Source organism: Babylonia areolata, chromosome 18, assembly GCF_041734735.1.
Source record: "Babylonia areolata isolate BAREFJ2019XMU chromosome 18, ASM4173473v1, whole genome shotgun sequence".
In the NCBI taxonomy this organism is placed as follows: Eukaryota; Metazoa; Mollusca; class Gastropoda; order Neogastropoda; family Buccinidae; genus Babylonia; species Babylonia areolata.
In genome coordinates this window covers 25,507,225-25,525,662 of record NC_134893.1, presented here as the reverse complement: position 1 = coordinate 25,525,662, position 18,438 = coordinate 25,507,225, and the positions used below count along the sequence as shown (strand labels likewise).

Genomic DNA, 18,438 nt, shown 5'->3' with positions numbered 1-18,438 from the left:
AGTTAAACCGGGGCAAATGAAAAAAAAAACAACGAAAGAAAACAAAAAGAACAGCTACATTTTATATTAAATGTATAACTAAAAATTTCTTCTCTTTATTTACATGTACATATAAGTTGTTGCTTTCGATTCGCTTTGATATCGATTTTTTTGTCAATGGTGTTTGTTTTTGTCCAATCAAAAGACACAACTTCCTGAGAAAAATCCAGAAAATTTTGGAAGGAGTCTTACAACTGCAAAAATGTGGAAAAAACGTTCATGCTTCACAAATGTTGCGAGGAGGTAGAAGTTGTCGTGAAGTAGCAATAATAGTGATAATAGTTGTAGTTACGGTTTCAGTTCCAGTTAGTTTTAAGGAGGCGGACTGATCCATATACGCTTCACAGCATCTGCTTAGAAATGAATGAAACACTGCGGAAATAAACTGAGGAACATGCATGAGTGAGTAATAATAACGATGATGGATGCACAACTGACGCTCAGCTCATATTATCATAGATTGACATAAGCTTACAAATGAGAGCTGTATGATCAATGGTTTATCCATTGCAGTGGAAGTCATTTACATGCCAGCTGGCTTAATCCGCTTTTGTGAAGGAGTATATGACTCAAACGGCGCCCGTCATTTCAGTCTACTGATTTCGTTGTTTATGTTTACGACAAGATCATATCATCATAAGAACAATTATGCAGAGGCATGCATGCTTCTAATTTTTGCAGTATACAGACAATGTTTTAGTAAACATGTCGCTAACAACAGAGAGAGCTCATGTTTCATTCAGTTTTGGGTCATAGTGGATTTTCAGTGTCACAGGCTGACCTGCACACAAAGAGAGCGAAAGGAGTCAGCAGACAAGATTACCGAGTGGATAATGAGGTGCTTTTCCTAAACTCAGGCCCAATCAAACAACCGGAGAATGCTGGTGAAGCGTTCAGCAGTGCAGCGTACTATGCAAGTGGTTGTAGAGAGTACTTCATCCAGTGCTACAACTGTCGACTCAGGAGTGCCACAGGGCACTGTGCTTGGCCCCCTCCTATTTATATGCCATATAAATGACCTCCCCGAAACAGTCAAATCACAAGTGCGTTTATTTGCAGACGACTGCCTCATCTACAGGGAGATAACGGCTTCCAAGACCACCACACCCTACAAGAGGACCTCAAGTCACTGGAGTCATGGGCAGACAAATGGGGTATGCGTTTCAACGCTTCAAAGTGCTACATCATGAGCATCGCACAGTCCCCGGCTGCCTCCTTCCACTTTTACTCCCTAAACCTCACCATCTTACAGCAAGTCACCTCAAACCCTTACCTCGGCATCCAATTCTCAGCTAACCTCAAGTGGTCTCACCACATCAACTCTATCACAAAAAAAGGCCAACAGCACATTAGGATTTCTTCGTCGGAACCTCAGGCATAGTTCCACTTCCTGCCGAAGAAATGCCTACCTTGCCCTCGTACGCCCTGTCCTAGAATATGCAGCAATCATCTGGGACCCGCACATGCAGCAGGAGATCAACAGTGCTGGAACGCGTACAAAGAAACGCAGTGCGCTTTATAGCAAAGGACTACCGCTCCACCACACCAGGCTTTATAACATGAGGACTATTGAAGAAACATGAACTCACAGTACTCCAGGAAAGACGACTCTAACTACGGCTTCTTCTACAAGGTGGTCGAGGGTCTGGTGCCAGCGATCACTCCGAGTGACTTTATCACACCGCAGAAACCAGGACGACGCATCTGCTCCACGAGAGAGAAGAGCACATATCCGGGCTGTCGCAAAACCCTGTGGAGAACTATATTCGAAACAACGATAGATGCTACTGTGTCCCTGAAACAAACACCGACCAGTATCGATACTCATACTTCCCAAAGACAATAATTGAGTGGAACCATCAAGACGATACCATCGTCCACAAAAAGTCAGTGGATAGCTTCAAATCGGCTCTGGCAAAAGCCAGAAGCCAGTAACACCAACGCGTTGCGCACCCCCCACCGTCGCGTCTATGCCAGTAAATGGATGTAAAGCGACGTATTGATCCAGATCCAGATCCAGCGCCTGCACGACCAAAACAGGTTTCTGTTCCAGTGACGGTGACAGGGACATTCATTTAGATAAGTTATGACATGTTTCGGAAGCGAACTGCACATCGTGATGAACAGGCCGAAAAAGAACTCCAGGTTTGGTGTACTGGTTCGGAAAATACTCCGAAAATACAGATTAAAAGTATATATATACTGATGTCGAAAGACTTTGCCGATGGGGTAGCCTACAAATGAATTACTTTTTTGTGTGACTGTCGGTGAAAACACTGAAGTGTCAACTAATGCGCACCATATTGTGTAACAATGGAGTGTAGCACAGAGGAAGTTTAGGTGCCAACATGGCAGCTTCACTTGAGTGTGGGGATGTGCAAAACCTGTCGCCAGCAGAATTCACGATTTTGTTCCTGAATACTCACTTTGATGACAATGTCCGGTCACTAACCAAGCTTCAGGACATCTGTAAAACGGTCAAAAGCCACAGAGCGTCCGTTGAATCGAGGGTAAAGAAACCAGCTGGATATCTGCAGATTTGTTTCAAAATTGTATTTTATTTTTTAAACTTTTGTTTTTACCCAGCAAACAGAACTCTGTTATTCCTACGCGAAGCCTTGAAAATGGACATTATCTAAACAACACATTCACCACCATCATCATTACCGTCACACAAACTGTCGCTTTCTACCTCACTTTCTTGATGTATACATTCCCCCACCCCTCACCCCCTTCCATTTATAAAATGAAAATACACTTGAACACACTGTTAAGTGCAGCATAGTAGAAAGAGAATTCCATTGATAATGTCACTTGGCATCATATCTCAATAATAAGAATTATGCCAAATTGATGTCATTTTTTGTCACACTACAGCAAAATGAGTAAATACTAAAATAGTTTACCTGACTGTGTTCATTGGCTATGGACCCAGACATAATTTCATGTTAGAAAAAAAAGGACATGTATGTCTGTTTCTCATTTTGTTTTAATAATAGACATCCATTTCCTTGCCTTCTGCAAATTCACTTACATCAGCGAAAGCCCAAATGTTGCTGTGTACCCTGAACAACAAGACTGCGAGCAAATCACCACCACCTGTGTCAGTCGATGGAATTCAGATTGAGAAAACCATATCTTGGAATACAGTTTGACAGGATGCTGACCTTCAGAAAACATACGAGAAATTCTGCTCTCAAATGCAAAAAGGGTCTTTCAGTCTTAACCTTCGCTGGCTATCGTGGGTCGTACATGACCCGGACGGGTACAAAAACGCAAATATCTCAGCCAATTCTTAATATTTTTCTACAAAATTTCAGAAATGCTTCCTACACCTAAAAGGCTAACTTGTGCCAAAAAAATGAAAAAAGTTCAGTAATTAGTTAATGAGTAATTAAAGGTGGCGTTTTAACTACACACGGACGCTTGTGTGGGTCGTGTATGACCCATGCTTTTTAAAGAGGAAAAAACGTGGTCACCCCTTGAAAGCTCGTGTGGGTCATGCACGACTCATACATTTTTGATAGTGATTTTAGAAGGTTTCATTTGCAATTAGTGAAGGAAAATAAAGAAGTTTTACTTTCAATAGCCTCACTACCCCACTACTCTCCTGCTACCACCCCCCCTCCCCGCCCCATCCCTTTTGCCTGTCTTCAGCTATAACCCCCTTCCATCCCTTTCTCTAACAGCATGTACCTGTGTGACTGAATATCTTTGATTATGCGTGTATAGGATGCTATGAGTCATCTCTCTCTCTCTCTCTTGTCTCTTTGTCTGTCTGTCACTCTCTCTGTCTCAGTCTCTCTCTCTCTCTATCTCTGTGTGCATAAGTTGGGTTTGTATGTACTGATGTGCATGTGGTGTTATGCGTGTGTGTGTGTGATCAGTTGAGTGTGCGTGTGTGTGAGTGTGTGTGTGTGTGTATGTGCGTGTGTGTGAATGCGTGAGCATGTTTCTTCTGAGTGTATGTGTTTGTGTGAGTCTGTGTGTGCGTGTGCGAGCGCATGTGTGTGTAATCGGTTGTTACGATATGTTTTCCTTTTCCATATTTTGTTATAAGCTTTGGAGGAATATACAGGTTTTTGTCTCTTTACAAAGTATGGGTCGTGCACGACCCACACAAGCTTTGGAGGAATATACAGGTTTTTGTCTCTTTAAAGGTATGGGTCGTGGATGACCCACATGAGCTTCCGTGTGTAGTCTAAAGTGACAGATTTTGACTCTCAGATCTTTGATGTCAAGAATGGCATGAGCGTGTTGCTCAGTCTGTTGTATTTGGAAGACCTTTCCCACCCCTCTTGCGGCCAATCACTGACAGCCTGTGTGTGTGTGTTTGTGTGTGTGCGCGTGTGTGCACGCTCGTGTGTGTGTGTGTGTGTGTGTGTGTGTGTGTTGAATATTGGAACGTGCGGGTGTGCATAGATATATTTGTGTATGTGTGTGGAGGGGACGGGGGGAGGGGGGCATATGTGTGGGTGCTTGTATAAATGAGTGTGTGTGCATGTTAGTGACCTGTTGAAGCTGCGATACTTAGCCTAGGAATGAGAGTGGGGGAAAGGGGTGGCGTGGGAGGGGATTGCAGGGTGTGTGTGTGTGTTATACATTTATTTGCTTATTTGTTTATTTATTATCAATTTATTATCATTTATTTATTATTATTAGTAGTAGTAGTAGTAGTAGTAGTAGAAGTAGTATCTTTTTTTTGGTGCCTCATATTTGAATATTCATTCACTTTTTTATTTGTTTAATTATCTTTCTTTTCTTTCTTCTCAAGGCCTGACTAAGCGCATTGGGTTATGCTGCTGGTCAGGCATCTGCTTGGCAGATGTGGCGTAGTGTATATGGATTTGTCTGAACACAATGATACCTCCTTGAGCTACTGATACTGATACTGATAATCACTTACCTCAGCAGAAACATAAATGCTGTCTGTGAGGGTCTGGGTTCAAAGCTCACTCTCACCTTTTCTCCCAAGTTTGACAGGAAAATCAAACTGAGCATCTAGTCATTTGGATGAGACCATAAAACAAGGTCCTTTGTGCAGCACGCACTTGGTGCACTGATAAAGAACCCATGGCAACAAAAGTGTTGTCCTCTGGCAAAATTCTGTTAAAAAAAAAAAAAATTCACTCTAATGGGAACACAAATGTATATGTATGCACTCAAGGCCGGATGAGCATGTTGGGTTATTCTGCTGTCAGGAATCTGCCTAGCAGATGTGGTGTTGCATTGTCAAAATGCAGTGATGCCTTCTTAGTTTCAGTTTCAGTTTCAGTAGCTCAAGGAGGTGTCACTTCGTTCGGACAAATCCATATATGCTACACCACATCTGCCAAGCAGATGCCTGACCAGCGGCGTAGCCCAACACGCTTAGTCATGCCTTGAGAAAAAAATAAAAGAAAAAAAGGTGAATAAATAATAGATAAGCGTACATAAATAAGTAAATAAATACATAAGTAGATAAATAAATAAATAATATAATATGAAAAAAAAGTAAAAAAGGTAGTAATAATAATAATAATAATAAATAAATAAATAAGACAACAATGATGATAAATAAGCAAATAAATGTAAAACATGAAATCACACATTCACACATACACCCACACATGCATAACAGATATGCACCAAACATGCAGTTTCACAGATATGAAAGCACAGTCAAATACACATAAAGGTACATGAGCCCCAACACAACAACACACACACACACGCACACACACACATTACCCTGCACCTCCTCTACCCCCTCCTCCACACACTCATTTCTAGGCTACCTATCGCAGCTTCCACGGCACACACACACACACACACACACACAGATGAACACTTAGTTGTACAAGCACACACACATACGCCCATATCCCCCACCCCCAACCCCACACACATATATACAAAGATATATATATACACACCCGCACGTTCCAATATCCCGTTGTTCCAACGGTGTAGGCATGCATACACCCACATACCTCATTCTCTACCCCCCCTCCCCACGGCACCCCCACCTCCCCCCGGCACCCCCACCTCCCCCTCACACACACACACACAAACATACGCACGTGCACAGAACTCTCCTGACACTTGTGTACGCTTAAACCCTTGCGCATGCACAAACACACTCAAACACACAGACCCACACATACACACAAACACACACATACACACATGCACAGAGGCTGCCACTGATTGGCCGGAAGAGGGATGGGAAAAGATCTCTGATGCCAAGAACGTGGCGTCTAGTGTGTTGCTCAGTCTGTTGTATTTGGAAAAGTCCACAGAGACTCTTTTCCGTTTTGAAGAAATTTGCGCAATGTTGGTTTGGAAATGATGCCGATATTTGTTTGATTTGTAAAGCATTGTGCTCTACCTTTCATGTTAGACTTATGGCCACTCCCTCTCTCTGGTTTTATTTCTTTGAGGCGATCGATGGTGTGATGGCCTTGTATCTGTTCTTTTTGATATTCTTTGACTTTTCTGAGGATTTCTGATTTTCCTAGATGTAGGCCGCTGGTTGGTGTTGCATTACCAGCAAGTCTGTCAGCTCGCTCATTTCCCTTAACACCTGCATGTCCTGGGCAGTATGACCATGTGAGTTTTTTGAATCTGAAAGTTGCGCATTGCCTTATGCCACTCTGGGCTTCCCATTCCGTTTTCAGTTTTCTGTATGAGGTTCATTATGTCAGTTAGAATCATGGCATGTTGGTTTCCAGGCATATGGATGGATGATAGCCACTGGAGGGCATGTGTCACAGCTTCAACTTCCATCGTAAGGCTGGAGGTTGTGACTTTGTAGGCAGCATTCTCTTCCCTAATTGTTTTTCCATTTTGTTTCGCAGTGAATCCCCAACCGGATTGGTCTTTAGTGACTGAGCCATGTGTGTATATGATGATGTCCTCTTCTTGACTGTTTTCTTCTATGAGTAGCTTCACTTCCGCATCAGTTTTGTCCTCTGGCCATTCCCGACAATGTCTTCCTAGAGTGGGTGAAATGGCTGTGTTGAATAGATGGTTGAGGTTTTCGGGGTTTTTCTCCCATTCTTTTGTTTCTTTCAGGTCTTGTAGTCGGCATACTAGCTGGATTGTGTCTTCTGTTTGCCCCATCCATGATCTTCCTTGTCCTAGACGGCTGCCTTTTGGTTCTATGACTGCGTCATGCAGTGGGTTTTGAGGGTTTTCTAATGCTTTGAAGTAGGTCTTAACCTGTTCTAACTTGTTTCTGGCCTGCACTGAAGGAAGGTCAAGCAGGTATCGCATGGTTTCTGTGGGCGTGTCTTTTGTTGTTCGAAGGATCAGCCTCATAGCTTCATTTTGAACTCTTTCTAATTTTAGGAGGTTGCTTTGAGATGGTGTTGTTAGCCCAAGTCCGTAGTCGATCACACTGAGGACGAGTGATTGGTATAGCAGGAAGAAGTGGCGTTGTTCAATACCTTTGGTTGCCATTGCTTTTAAGACTGAAAGGCCCTTTTTGCATTTGAGAACAGTATTTTCCGTATGTTTTCTGAAGGTCAGCATCCTGTTGAAGTGTATTCCTAGGTAGCGTAGGCATTCAGTTTTCTCGATCTGAATCCCATCAAGTGACACAGAAGGTGGTGATTTGCTCGCGGTTCTGTTGTTGAGGGTGCACAGCAACGTTTGGGCTTTCGCTGGATTGATGGAAGATCCTGTGTCTTTGCACCATTGAGCAATATTGTTTAGTTGTTTCTGGACGGCTTTAGTTCTTTCCTGAGCATCTTTCGAAGTTTTGAAGACCAGGCCATCAAGAATAAGCACCCGAGCTATTCCATTGTTGTTTAAGTCTGCAAGGCCCTTCGTGTAGACATTGTAAAGGACAGGAGAGAGCGGAGACCCTTGTGGCAGTCCCATGGATAGTTTAGAAGGTGCAGACATCCAATCTCCGAGGCGTAGGACGACGGTTCTTTCCTGAAGCGCTGCTGCTATCCATCTTGTCAGTGTCAAACTTACTCCATACCTTAGTAGCAGCTCCATGAGGTGCGCAAACTGGACCTTATTGTAGGCATCTTCAAGATCGATTGCTACTGCTAGTGTTTCTTCTTTTCTTTGAAATCCTTCATACACCTCATATGCAAAAGCAGCTGCGTTTTCCCATGTAGACTTGCCTGTTCTGTAACCACCTTGATTTGAAAGGAGAATGTGCCTGTGTTCAAGATCCCTTGCAAGTTTCCTGGCTATCATGCGTTCCATGAGCTTTCCGGCAATGTTTTGTATGGTTAGGATCCGGTAGCCGCTTACCTGACGATGGTCCTTTCCTGGTTTTGGTATGAGTTTTAAGAAGCTGTGTGTCCAGTCCTCCGGCACATGTCCATTGTGGAAACTGTTTTGATATAGATTGAAAAGTTTGCTTCTGTCTTCTTCCGATAGCTCCTTGATGTCCGAGTAGCGAACTTTGTCTGGGCCAGGATGTCTTCTTAAGAAACTGAAATTGAAACTGAAACTGTTGGAACCAATAAAGACAAACTTATAAAATAAAAAACTTATAAGATAAAAACAAATACACAATTGTACACAAGCCCCGACACACACACACACACATACACACACACACACACACACCATCTCCATCTCCCAAATTACCCTGCACTCCCCCCCAAAACCCCTCCTCCTCCACACACTCATTCCTAGGTTATGTATCACAGCTTGCATGGCACACACACACACACATGCACACACACACGCATGCATGCATGCATGCTTACTTACACAAGCACACACACATACGTCCATATCCCCCACCCCCACCCCCACACCCCACACACATATACAAATGTATATATGCACACCTGCACATTCCAATATTCCGTTGCTCCCACAGTACAGACATGCATACACACACATACCTCATCCTCTACACACACACACACACACACACACAAACACACACAAACACACACACATACACGCACATGCACAGAGCTCTCCTGACACTGTACACTTACACTCTCGCGCACGCACACATGCACAATAACAGACAGACAGACAGACACACATACACACACACACACACAAACATGCACACACACACAAACACACACACACACAGAGGCTGCCACTGACTGGCCGCAAGAGGGGTGGGAAAAGATCTCTGATGTCAAGAATGGCATGAGCGTGTTGCTCAGTCTGTTGTATTTGGAAAAGCCCACAGAGACTCTGTTCCGTTTTGAAGAAATTTGCGCAGTGTGGTTTGGAAATAATGCCAATATTCTTTTTATTTGCAAAGCATAGTGCTCTACCTTTCATGCTAGGCTTAATCTCTCCAACTTTCTTTCTTTGAGGCGATTGATGGTGTGATGGCCTTGTACCTGTTCTTTTTGGTATTCTTTGACTTTTCTTAGGATTTCCGATTTTCCTAGATGTAGGCTGCTCGTTGTTACTGCATTACCAGCAAGTCTGTCAGCTCGCTCATTTCCCTTAACACCTGCATGTCCGGGGCAGTATGACCATGTAAGTTTTTGAATCTGAAAGTTGCGCATTGCCTCATGCCACTCTGGGCTTCCCATTCCACTTTCAGTTTTCTGTATGAGGTTTATTGAGTCCGTTAGAATCATGGCATGTTGGTTTCCATGCATATGGATAGATGATAGCCACTGGAGAGCATGTGTCATAGCTTCAACTTCCATTGTTAGGCTGGAGGTTGTGACTTTGTAGGCAGCATTCTCTTCCCTAATTGTTTATCCCTTTTGTTGCACAGTGAATCCCCAACTGGATTGGTCTTTGGGACTGAGCCATGTGTGTATATGATGATGTCCTCTTCTTTACTGTTTTCTTCTATGAGTAGCTTCACTTCTGCATCAGTTTTGCCCTCTGGCCTGATTTGAATTCCGTTGAATGATACAGGTGGTAGTGATTTGCTTGCGGGTTTTGTTGTTGAGGGTGCACAGCAACGTTTGGGCTTTTGCTGGATTGATGGAAGATCCTGTGTCCTTGCACCATTGAGCGATATTGTTCAGTTATTTCTGGATGGCTTTCTTTCTTGAGCATCTTTCTAAGTTTTGAAGACCAGGCCATCATCCGCAAGAGTAAGCACCTGAGCTATTCCATTGTTGTTTAAGTCTGCAAGGCCTTTTGTGTGGACGTTGAGGACAGGAGAGAGCGGAAACCCTTGTGGCAGTCCCATGGATAGTTTAGAAGGTGCAGACATCCAATCTCTGAGGTGTAGGACAACGGTTCTTTCCTGAAGCGCTGCTGCTATCCATCTTGTCAGTGTCAGACTTACTTCATACCTTAGTAGCAGCTCCATGAGGTGCGCAAACTGGACTCTATTGTAGGCATCTTCAAGGTCGATTAGTACCGCTAGTGTTTCTTCTTTTCTGTGAAATCCTTCATATACCTCATATGCGAAAGCAGCCGTGTTTTCCCATGTAGACTTACTTGTTCTGTAATCACCTTGATTTGAAGGGAGAATGTGCCTGCTGTTCAAGATTCCTTGCAAGTTTCCTGGTTATTATGCGTTCCATGAGCTTTCCATTAATTCCAGCAATGTTTTGCATGGTTAGGATTCGGTAGCTGCTTACCTGATGATGGTCCTTTCCTGGTTTTGGTATGGGTTTTAAGAAGCTGTGTGTCCAGTCCTCCGGCACATGTCCATTGTGGAAACTGTTTTGATATAGATTGAAAAATTTCCTTCTGTCTTTTTCTGATAGCTCCTTGATGTCCGAGAAGTGAACTTTGTCTGGACCAGGAGCTAATTCTTTCTTGCATTTAGCTATTGCTTCGTTTAGATAATCTATTGTCAAGTCATCTTCAGGTCCAGTCCGCATAAGGTTTTGGTTTAACTCCTCAACATATTTCTTTTTTTCATCTAAGTTTCATTGATGACTCTGTTGTATGAACCGTTTGAGATCCTTTTTCTTCACAGTTGCAAAATGTCAAAAATTTCCAGAAGTACCATGCCAGCGGACCGGTTTAATTCTGTTCTTGTATATACACAGGGTGAAAGATCAAATTGACATTGAAGATAATGTTATGCATGTCAGTATGTGTAAGTTGGGTTATAAAAACACATTACAAAGTATGGCTACTCAAATGATGAATAAAAATGATCATGAACGTACAAATGCACTTGTATGTATCTTGAGTTGGATCTTGATTTTACTTTAAAGAATCACTTTCATACGTAATATCAATGAAGTAAACGCATAAGTTGCCCATGAAAACTGAAGAAATCTCTCAGGTTCAGGCTCAACTTCAGAACACTGATTCAAATTTTCTCAACATTAAGCAGCTTCTTTTGGCAGCATGCTGTATGATGTAGATGATTTCTTATAAGCAGCTTCTTTTGGCAGCATGCTCTATGATGTAGATGATGATTTCTTATGACGATATATTATAAATACATGTCTCAAAGACTAAAGCTTTCCTCAGTTTGAATCGATGAGACTGGCCGAAAAGAAAGAAGCTATATTGGCATTGCATTTCACAGCAGTTCAAAGTGATGATGCCATTGTGTAAACGTACCTTGTTTCGTTTCCCAGCTTGATACACTTTGTTTTTCTTTTTTCTTTTGACTGCTGGATGACGGACTGCAGAGAAACAACAGTAACCATTAGATTCTTTTTTTTCAGAGCTTGAAACTGCAGTCACGATTGTTTTGCTGGATGATCAGAGAAATCTATAAAAGCCCTTTAAGCATGTCCATTTTTATGAAAAATTGATGCATCAAGTGACTGGCCGCCACATGGATGGGTCATTACAAAATTGTGTACATCAATGACCAATGAGCGACATGAAACCTAGATTCTGCTATACAATTACACATTATATTGATAAGATATGTAGGATGTTATTGTTAAGGAAGAAAGCAATTTTTTTTTTCGTTAACAGATGTCACTGGTATGTTTGAAATGTTAATGAAGTAGTTTCCCCTTTTGGAGCTGGGGGAGGGGGGAGGGGCTGGCAAGGGACATTGGGGATGAGAGGGTTGGGGGTGGGGGCGAGGGAAATTGGGGGCTGGGTGAGGAGAGCACTTAAAAAAGAAACTGTTTGTTTGTCCAAGGCATCAGATCTGAATTTCAGTGTCAGACAAAAGAAAACATCTGTCTCTATTGATCACAGCTCTGTACAGTGAATGAAGAAGTTCCCTCCGAGATCCAAAAGGCCATAGCCACAGCCCAGTCAGTGACTGATCAGATCCATCGACTGGGGGAAGATCGAGAGAGCTTGCGTCATGCTGTGCTGGACCATGTGCGGGACCTGCAGCCCATGACAGACCAGCTGGGAAATCTGACCCAGCAGCTGCAGCAGCTAGAGAAACATTCCAAGTATCTGGCCTTTGTGGCCAGAGTGGAGGAGTTGAGGTACATCAAAGAAGCTGTTTCATCTGCCTTACATTCATTTCACTTCCTCATAAAGCACAAACACAAACTCAGTACTGCTGAGTGTTTAGGTAAATAAATGATTAATAAATGATGGAACAAACAAATGGAAAGGTATGATGATGGTGGCAGAATGGTTAAGACGCTCATCTGCCAATACTGTGTCCGTGAGGGTCTGGGTTTGGTTTCCACTCTTGCCATTTCTCCCAAGTTTGGCTGGAAAAATAAAACTGAGCTAGTCAAATGGATGAGTTGATAAACCAAGGTCCTGTGTGCAGCACACACTTGGCGCACTGAAAAAGAACCCCCGGCAACAGAAGGTTTACCCTCTGGTAAAATTCTGTTAAAGAAATCCACTTTGATAGGTACACAAATATATAGACATGCCACTTTGATAGGTACACAAATATATAGACATGCACTTTTGAAGTTAGTATTAGTTTTTTGTGTTGCTATGGGGTTAAAATCAGTGGTAACATGAAAAAAGCAAGAGGATATATGTACAATACAGAGGATTTGTTGTTAGTGGAGTGTCAAGTCTGCTGGCAAGAAGCCACATAACACTAGTTTTGTTTTTTTATTAATTTATATATTTCTCTTATTTTTGGTGGGTGGGGAGAATATGTGGGTTGGGAGGGGATGAATAAGATAAGGATTCTTTTTAAGACAAGGAAAGGAGTGGGAATAGTGGGGAGTGGGGAAAAACAGAATAAAGAAGAGAAAATTTTCTTATCTGTTTGAATTTAACTTTCCCTTTGCAGTTCAGAAATGCAGAGCTGTCTGCTGACAGAATCTCTGCAGCCTGCTTTGGAGAGCTTTCATGCCCTGACCGCTTTGTATGCCCAGCTTCAGGACTCCCAGTGCCGACACCTCATGTCCTTCATGACAGAAACCATCCTCTTCTGGAACCAGATTCTGCGAGACCGAGTGGCTGAGTATGTGTGTGCTTGGTGATGAACAGATCTCAACCTGTAAGCAGAATTATAGTCTGTGATTGGCATTTCTTAGTCAGTAGCCGACAGTTCTGTTTTTCTCTCTTACATGCATTGATGATGTATGCTGGTGTCATGCTTGTGAAAACATCAAATGCTCAGGCATCCATAACAAATGTGAAAAGAGGCATATTGTGATAACCTGTGTGTGTGTGTGTGTGTGTGTGTGTGTTTATGTTGGGTGCATGTGTGCATTTATGACACTGTGTATGTGTATTTTCATCTATGTACATGCCAGCCTTCTCACGCTCTCTATCAGCTTGTCAGTCAATAGAAATTACTTGAAATCAGTGACAAACTCATCGGATTGTGTGATTACAGCGAGTTTGAAGAGGTGCTGAAGGCCATGCGATGGCCTATGGTGGCAACGACTATGAAGGCACCACCCATTACCAACACTACAGAGCTTAAGATCCGACTGGGAAAGTTGTTCAAACGACTTTTGCATCTGCAGTTGCCGTATCCTTGTTTTAGTGGTGTTGAAACAGTTTACTAATATGTCTTGGTGTGTGTGTGTGTGTGTGTGCGCGCGTGCATTTAATGATCAGTGAAATATATATTTAATTACACATACTTAACCGTGACCCAACTAGTGCAGACTCCGGCAGGGGTCTGACATTCCTGTCCTGTGCAAACTACTATCCGCCTATGCGGAGCAGACGAAACTACGGCCGATAACCTCCCGGAAGTAGGTAACCTCCCCTTTGTCCCGCTGGTTATCGCCCTCTTTTTCCGGCAGCCATCATGACTCCTGTACCTGTGCTCTTCATACGGCTAAGTTTTTTCGTATTTTCTGTCTGTCTGTCGATCCTCTGGCGTTCTTGTTTGTGGTCAAATTATGTCTCCAACCAGGTCACATAATTATGTAGCTCGATTGGGGAATCGTGCTAAAATTAAGGCGCGATCGCAATCGATTCGCTGACACTCTGGGCCCTCTACTACTGGCCCTCTAAACAACGCCAACCCGCCGCCTTCTCCACTTCCTCCGCTCCCTCCGGTCGACTCCAGACCTCCGCCACCTCCTCTGGTGACTTCTAGAGGTTTGTGGTCACACACTCAGGTCAGTGTTACCTTTCATGTCATTTTTATCGATCCGCGAACTCACTCGACGCGATCCGCGTTTTCTCGGCCCTGCCAGTCGGCAGTGTACGAGTCGATCTCCTCTATCTCTTTACCATACCCACAGTTGCACCAATGGAATGGCCACAATCCCTTGGGGACAAAAAAAAAAAAAAAAAAAAAAAAAAAAAAAAAAGGCAGCTTGTCTTGGATCCGCACGTTAGACTGGGCCCTATGTGCGATGCGTCCGTGGTGGCGGCCGTGACATCGGATCACGCGACCCCCCACGCGGCTTGCCTCGACCGTCTCGGATCCAATAGCGACCGAGGCGTGTAGGGATGCCCTCCCCTGGTGTAGGGAGGAAGGTGGACCACTAGGGGACACGCTTGCCCATACGCGTGCACCCCCCTCCTTGTCCGGATCACCCGATCCAAGGGAGGCAACCCCTGCTTCGGCACCCTTGCCGGTGACTGCCGCAGTTATTTCCCTTGAACCGGCACTGCTCCTCGCCTTCAGTGCGAGCGTGTGCACGGTCCTACCAAGCTATGCGGTGATGACCCCATTTGCCACACCGCCGAGTGCTGCTGTTTCCCATCCACTAATGGTGTCTCAGCAAGCTACTCAACTAAACAATCAGCAACTCATCGCTAAACTTGCTGCAGCAATTATGCACCACTCTGCCTTCTGGTGCGGCGCCTTGCGCCCACAGAGCAGGTACGTGCACGCCCATTGGAACTTTGGCAGTGTTGGATTCTTCTGCCCCATTGCCTAACTCTGCTGTTTCCCAGACTGATATTGGCACTTCCACGTTGAAGTACCTCTTATATCATATCATATATCAATATCAAGGCGTGCAAGCCTGACAAGGCCTTTTACCCGCTTGAAGTGGGGAAGAAAAAGAGAGTCCCCACGTATGTCTGTTGCATTTTTGAACATTGAGTGCGCAGTGCCTGAAAAATCAGAAAATATGTAAATGAGTTTTGTTTTTAAGTTTTCACAATGAATATCAAGATAATTCTTAAACGTATTAATACCTCGATCCTGCCTCTCGGCAGTGCTCGGGCCGATCTTGTCTATCACTTTATCCGTCAACACACAACCGAACGTCGGTCCTCTCGCAGGAGCTATTCGCGAGATTGGACCGCCGTTCAGCAACAGGGGGATGCACATCCCACGGCAAGCCGACGGACTTGTCACCCCCTCGTCCACGACGCCCATAACACTGGATTACGGCGCCGTCATGCTACATGCCCCGACCGTCTCGCGTCCGATGGCGACCGATTCGGGTTGGGATGCCCACGGCACAAAGGGACATTATAATTATTCCCCTTGCGCTCGTTTTCACCTGTGTCGGTTACGGTGGCATCGAACCACGGACTCTCACACACAACATGACACTCCTCCCTGTTCAGCGAGGACACGTCGCACAAGGGGGATATGTGCTCCAAAGACACCTTCCTTTTCGACGATTTTCGGCGCCAAGGGAGGCAACTCCACATTTGTAACCTAGGCGCTTGAAGCTGTGGTTAGTTTCGCCGACACAGCACATCACTCCTGCCCCCCGTGCTGTCCACCAACGATGTTTTCTTTCGGTTTCTCATTGGGTCCTCATGCCCAGTCAGGGACTTTACACATCTTTGCATAGCAACTGCACTTTTCTTGCTGTTTCTCAGGCTATTGGCCACAGGAAATGCATCACAATATTTCCCCTTCTATCCATTTGATTTATTATCACAAGCAACAATCACGAAATATATATATATATACATATAAAAAAAAAAAAAAAAAAAAAAAAAAAAAAAAAAAAAAAAATCCATATATATGTATATATATACATATATATATATATATATATATATATATATATATATATATATATACACACACACATATATACATATATACGAGATATATTGCTACATTCAGACACATTCTGCTTTCACTTATAGATGCGTACTTATCCATCAGTATACACATGTGTATGTGCTTATGGGATAAGTTCAGACGACTTTCATATTAACATGTACAATTATATTTCTATCTCTATTCATTGACATCTATTCATTCAGATTCCCTACATAGCAATATAGGCACACTTGCATTTGCGGCCTTCTGTTCAAAATGCCCAGAACTCTCTGCCTCTACGTACTGGCACTTTATTCATATGCGTATGTACATCTCATATGTAGGTGCATGGACAGATTCCTTTCCATTGATGATTATGCACACTTACCCACTTACTTGGGTATATCTGTGCACGCTACATGTATGCTTATACAGCCGCTTATTTCTTGTGTTTCGATCTCTTGTCATTGGCATACTTCTGACATCATCACTTGAGCTGATGGAAGTTTTTATTCCCTCGGCACATATATGTATTCATTGTCATAAATTCATCCCTACCTTGCTTTTGGAGGACGACTGCACTCACAAAAATAAAATAAAATAATAATAGCCTCATTCACGCCTGAATGTATGCTCCTTCACATTTCAGTAGGGGTTGGTCCTTTGGGATCCACACACACCCCCTTCACACCCACAGGGCTAAGAATGCCTCTCTTGGTGCAAGGACGGACAAGGCAACCCAACTCATTTGCCTGCAACAATCACCCATAAGGCTGGAGTTGCACAAGGAAGGATGAGGCAGTCCAACTTAGAGGTGCCACTCTGGACACACATGCCTTTCATTCCTTCCAAGTTTGTAAGGCATCCCTTCTTTCTCCCCTTGCCTAAAACAACCCTTGGTTGCACCACTGTGATTGTGACAAAAGCTCCACACAGGCCCTACATCCTAGCCAGCCTTCCCATGAAGAGGTGTCTATCCTGCCTTACAAGTTTTAGCGGACCCAAAAACTGCCCACTGGGCAGGAGACAATCACCCTCAGCCCATCTCTTCTACTCCTCTCTAGTAGCAGAAGGCCTGGGTCATAATTGTTTTACTCTACATTTGGGAGAAAGGCATATTGACGAGGACGGATGCGTCCCACAAAGCACAACGAACCGTCCATTAGCCACAGGGGTGTACCTTTCTGCCCACTCATACCAGCACGGCAGATGCCGCATTCAAGCACATCAGTTCACCCCATCACCTTGCTTGAACACAAATCCAGCATCAACGTCTCAAACAATTGGCATTTGAAAGCACTTTCTGCACTTAGTCTCCCCTGCCCGATCCTTTCGGCCTCTACACACAACCACTGCTGTGGTTACAGATGGCCATTCCTCCTCAAGCACTGTCTTTCCAATGAGACACTTCCAGAGGTTTCTAGCCTAGGCAGACTATCCCATCATGGAGCCCCAGCCTTCGGTCAAGGGCCTGTCAGAGGATGACTTTGTTGTCACTTCGGAAGCAAGCACCATGTCTTTCTGACACACGGTTGCACCACAAGACCCCGTCAACTCTTTCCGGCTTCCTTACATTGCAACATAATCTGCATGGTGAACACCTTCGTCCCTGAAGCACACAGCAGCTGTTTCCTGATTTACCCATGCTGATTGGTGTCCTTCTAGGAACAGTATATGATAATCAGTCGTGTACGACAGTCTCCATCAGAACAGCAAAGGAGGCATCTGCTGTCCAGTCTATTCGGGCTGGAATTCGATTATACATTTTATAGTAGAGAGTGTTTTGCCCAAGTTGCATCCCCGGTCCCTCAATCAAGAGGGCCTTAGGACTCATCATTGGGACGGTTCCAAAAGGCTACCTAGGCCTAAGGCTACAGCACTAAGTCCCAGTGCAATTTGACTTCTAGTCTGAGAGACATAGTCATTCATGAAAGACTAAGCTGCAAATGATTTCCCTTTGCAATTAAGAAACCACTGATAATACAGCTCTCACCTTGCAGTTGGCCATACTAAAAACGTATGTCAGATCAGTGCCTTGATGTCAATAGCCAGTACAACACATCTTGAGCCACTTACCTCCCTGCCCCGCCCTGCTCCATCCCAGACTCAGTGCGCACCACTCACAGCCAGAGGCCTGTCATGGATCCGGTCCCCTTTCTCACTAAAGAACC

At 44.0% G+C, this 18,438-nt stretch overlaps 1 protein-coding gene across 1 annotated transcript in view; it reads left to right on the top strand.

Annotated features, from left to right (window-relative positions):
• The first annotated feature begins 2,249 nt into the window (after positions 1-2,249).
• The window catches only part of LOC143292603 (RAD50-interacting protein 1-like), a 31,011-nt gene continuing 14,822 nt past the window's right edge, over positions 2,250-18,438 (top strand). The window contains exons 1-4 of the mRNA XM_076603058.1: positions 2,250-2,549; positions 12,112-12,353; positions 13,133-13,306; positions 13,685-13,822. Of these exons, the coding sequence (XP_076459173.1) occupies positions 2,388-2,549; positions 12,112-12,353; positions 13,133-13,306; positions 13,685-13,822 (716 nt within the window). The 5' untranslated portion in view covers positions 2,250-2,387. The remainder of the gene's footprint in view (positions 2,550-12,111; positions 12,354-13,132; positions 13,307-13,684; positions 13,823-18,438) is intronic.